The sequence below is a fragment of the Ciona intestinalis genome, unplaced genomic scaffold (assembly GCF_000224145.3).
Source record: "Ciona intestinalis unplaced genomic scaffold, KH HT000018.2, whole genome shotgun sequence".
In the NCBI taxonomy this organism is placed as follows: domain Eukaryota; kingdom Metazoa; phylum Chordata; class Ascidiacea; order Phlebobranchia; family Cionidae; genus Ciona; species Ciona intestinalis.
In genome coordinates this window covers 79,030-83,522 of record NW_004190340.2, presented here as the reverse complement: position 1 = coordinate 83,522, position 4,493 = coordinate 79,030, and the positions used below count along the sequence as shown (strand labels likewise).

The 4,493-nt window shown below is 34.8% G+C and overlaps 1 protein-coding gene across 1 annotated transcript in view; it reads right to left on the bottom strand.

Moving 5' to 3' along the window:
* Positions 1–412: 412 nt before the first annotated feature.
* The window catches only part of LOC100183340, a 5,323-nt gene continuing 1,242 nt past the window's right edge, over positions 413–4,493 (bottom strand). The window contains exons 3-13 of the mRNA XM_026837788.1: positions 3,959–4,078; positions 3,822–3,899; positions 3,649–3,746; positions 3,294–3,589; positions 3,128–3,229; positions 2,765–3,063; positions 2,520–2,693; positions 2,356–2,462; positions 2,064–2,165; positions 1,272–1,694; positions 413–534 (exon numbers count right to left, since the gene is read on the bottom strand). Of these exons, the coding sequence (XP_026693589.1) occupies positions 2,108–2,165; positions 2,356–2,462; positions 2,520–2,693; positions 2,765–3,063; positions 3,128–3,229; positions 3,294–3,589; positions 3,649–3,746; positions 3,822–3,899; positions 3,959–4,078 (1,332 nt within the window). The 3' untranslated portion in view covers positions 413–534; positions 1,272–1,694; positions 2,064–2,107. The remainder of the gene's footprint in view (positions 535–1,271; positions 1,695–2,063; positions 2,166–2,355; positions 2,463–2,519; positions 2,694–2,764; positions 3,064–3,127; positions 3,230–3,293; positions 3,590–3,648; positions 3,747–3,821; positions 3,900–3,958; positions 4,079–4,493) is intronic.

The following is a 4,493-nucleotide window of genomic DNA, read 5'->3' as shown; positions in this document are numbered from 1 at the left end:
TAGTCCAGCTCCTCACTCCATTGTCTCCGTCACGCATGACAGGTTCGTTATTCTCTTTGNCTCCTAACGTAATTTACGGCGGTAAACAATTACGTAGCAGTGTTCGTACAGGTTTAACTAAAATTCTGTGTAGTTGTGGGCGAAGAAACGTTATTTTTACCACGATACTAATGTATATGTACAGGATGTTTCGCGTTAATACAGATTTGAAGCAGTAATAATGGTTTTATTACCTAATTTATTGCATATTTCTGTGGTTTTGATATCCAGAACTATTTTGCTTTATCGAATAGAGGTTTTTTAATACCTCGTATCTGTTTTATCAAAACATCATGTGAAATACTTGCAGACTGAATCCATGCATAATGGAATACAATTCGCAAGAAGCGCATTATAATATGGAGCACATTAATGTGGTAATAGAATTTTATTCGTGTCTGGAAACTAATGAGACAGAAGCTTGCTTAGCACAGCCAGTTGTAGAAGATTTTGAAACCAACCCGTTTTGGCTGGCTCTTAGCCATTTTCGTTTCTCTGAAAAAGGAAAAAAAGTTATAGGTCTTTGGATTAAAGATTTTGCAAAGACAAGAAATAAAAACGATCTAGTCAAAAAGTATTCTCAAGTGTGTGGTGAGGCATCTTCATTATTTAAAGCTTCTTCAAATACTTTTAAGTGCCCTAAAGATTTGCTGGATGTCTTAACTATAATTTTAAATGAGTCTGAAATTCATATAACCAATGAGGAACTTAGTCAAGCAGATGAGATAAACGAGCTGGAAAAAGATATTATTGAATATTTAGGGGGATATGTTATTTTTAAGGTTTTAAAAAGATTTAACAATTCAATAATTGCGCAAGAGTTTTGCCAAGAATCACCAAATGGTAAATTAATACCAGTTATGGAAAAGGTAAAAGGGGCATTGAAGTAAAAATCAGTGGAGTTTATGCACCCTTATTGCAAATTGTATATTTAAAGTGCAGCAAGAAATGTCACAATAACATGCCAAAATCTATTAACTTTAATGAAGTTCTACAAAATGTATATGCCCATCCATCATATATTACACTTTTAAACAAGTTATCCCTAAAACTTATGGATAACGAAATAGTAAGCAGTATTCTACGATATATGATGGATTTATATGTGCGTGTATTATTCTATACCTTTGCTAAACGATTATTGCAAAAATGGTTAAAATGCTCCAATAAGAATACAAAGGGTCTTCGGGGCGACCTTAAACCAAAGCAATATATATGGATATTATCATTACCATTTCTTCTTTTTTATTATGGGCTCTTCACAGACTTCTGTCCACGCATTTTTTTTCCCAAAAGTAGTATTCCCTCCTTTTATTTTTTTTATAATTTTGCGAGTTGTGATGTGTTCCAGCCCATAACCAGACTGAAACACATCTGGGTTCTGTGACCTCCGGCCAATAGTTCTCTATATAAAGTAAAGATTAGTAATTTAGCATAATGAAATAAGTTTCGACAGCAAAATCCTACTTACCAAGTTACACTGCCTCGAGAACATCTTGGCTGAACACATTCAGGCAAACACAACTACTGCCTGCATTTAATAGCTGTTTTACCAGAGCTATATAATTTTTCGTTAAAAAAATGAGACCGTCAAAAGTCGGCTGTGCCATTAACCTCTTTTTACGCTCATTTGGGTGGTTTTCATTGACCAGCCTCTGCAAAATTAGGTCGTAAGAACGTTAGTACTGGCGCCATAGCACAGTTGTTTAGTGCACCTGCCTTTAACCCAGAGGTAATGGGTTCAAGGCTCATTGTTGCTAGTTGCTACCATTGTGGGCGAATGTGTCCTTGGGCAAGACACCTAATGGCAATTGCTCCAACCCAGTGGTCACTAATTGGTTGTTCAAATTATTAGCCACACATAAAAAAAATAAAAAAATCTGCAAAAAAAATAATTACCCACAAAGCAACATATAAGCTGGCACGAGGTGTATGAAACAAAACATCCGTGTTATAACGACTGTCTTTTTTTGGCCACGCGAGGATAAAGTAAGTTACATTCATTCATAGTAGAAATATCTAACCTCCCATTCCAAAAGATAGTTGAGAAAATCATTTTCCAACCAATTTAACCGATTATCGTTTTAATTGGGTTGGATCGACTACAATTCATAATATCGAACCATCTACAACAAACATAATATAATAACACTTTCAATTTGCAATGTAGAAATGGCTATTACAGTTATTATTGCCCACTATTATATCCTAAATCATTATGCGTTAACCTTATAAAATTAGTTATAAATTGAATTGACTTATTATATCTAGTTTATATTAGTTATTTAGATGTGTGGATTCTACAGGCTATCTTACTTGGCAAACAGCAAAACAAATTTTGCGGTTGCATTAGCAGCAGGTATTTGTTCTAAACATTTTCCTACACTCCAGCTTAAAACCTCTCTTGCCAAGTTCACTTTCATCTAAGAATTATTCATGTTAAAAATAAGTTAATTAAATTATTATAAACTTATAATTACTTTTGTGTAGGAGTTAAGGTATATATGTGCTGAAGATAAACGACATCTGCTAAGCATGAGGTTTTGTTGCTCAGTCTTATAAACTGATAAGATGTGTGTCCAGAGTATGTCACCATTGTTGTTCATATACCTAGAACCACCAGGCTTTGAACTGAACAGTGAATTACGTGCAGTCTGTGGAAATAAAACAGTCATGGAAATTAATGAACATTTTGATAACAGCCAAATACTGATTGGCACCATACCTTCAGCAAATGTGAAGGATCAGAGCATAAAAATATATGCCTGTCACATGCATAAGGATTGATTGCTGTGTACAAATCTGGGCCTGACACATTTAAAGGACGGCAAGCAATGAGTTTGAAAAAAGTTCTGTTGCTGGGATGTCCATCACACACCACAGCATGTATTTGAACTCCTCTCGACTCACACTCCCAGAGAAGTTGCCAAAACAACATGGCTAGAACATGGGGTGGTGTACTGTGGGTTGGGTACCATGCCAAGGGAATAGATATTTCGCGATCGCTTGATCGGAGGTAGAACACTAAACAGAAAAAATAGAAGCAACTGGTGAATCACAATGACTATAAAAATAGTCTGCAGTTTACCTAGAAGATGACTTGCAAGCTGTGACTTGGTTTGAACAAGATCTTTTCCAAAATCAACAAAACCAATCAGCTTTCCATTTTTGATGATTAAATTTTCACGAACTAGAATTACAATAATATAAAATATTACTTATTAAACACATTGTCCATAATGTAAAACACTTACTTTTCATTTCATCGAGTGTCACATATGCAGATAAATTCCCGTTTAGTTTAACCACCCTTTCTATTTCTTCCAGGGCCTTTGTATTTAAACCAGGTTCAGGTGAAATGCTATTGCTAAAGTAAAAAAGTTTAGACATGCAGGACACTGGTCCAGAAAAAATAAGAAACCCATACCGATAAGAAGCAATTGTACTCTTAGCTGGTAATGTTAAAACTCCAGTCGTTCGGAGGTGTTCATATGCAGAAGGTGATCTGCTAAACAGTTCAATTGCCCAGCGGACAACATCTGGATGGTAACTGAGAACAACAAAATGAAGTTAATATTTAAAACACGAAATACAGTATCAAGCATATACCGATGACCGGATGAAGAAGAGTTTGCATTCTTTACTTGCTGGTCAATGAAAAGTTTTTGCCAGGAGTTTAACGAAGAAACCTCATTTGTAAATATAGTCTACAAAACAGTGGAGTTAACCTTAAATGGACACATAATATTTTCCTGTTACACAGAAACACCCAAAATAAGTACCTGTACAGAACAGTGAAAATCTGTTGGAACTACAACTTCATTTTCAAAGAAACTGGAGGTTTTGTCAATATCATCAGACTGAAAAAAATTTACCATACTTAAAACAATCCATTTCATTCCCAAAAACAATTACTTACTTCATCGAGGTTGGAAAATGCTATCAAAGTATTGTTACTTGATGTTCGTCTTTTATTATTATGTGCAGAGCAGGCTTTACAGATTGTGGTAGTTGGAGAATCACTATCTGCATAGGCATTCTATGTTAGAATTATGTTTTGCACTTAGTTTAATGTATATGCTTACATATTTTGCATGACAATGAACGATAAGTAACTGTGGTTAAAATGTTTGATCCATTCCAACTAAGCATAGGGTGTGAATTAACAACTTCACTACTCCCAATATCCTCTGAACCAACACCTTCACACACTGACAAATTTTCTAGACCCGCTGTAAAATTGTGGATGTCAAGCTACAAATTCTTTTGTAACTAGTAACTGTATTGTTACATTTAAAAACATACTTAAAATGGAGTATAATGTTTCTGTGCGACTGTCACCAACTGACAAACCCTTAATATCCACCGGCCAACCATAAATTGAGAGGCTATGTATCGAAGCTGCAGAACTAAATAATACCCTGTATAATATTAAATTTTATCAGAACACAATT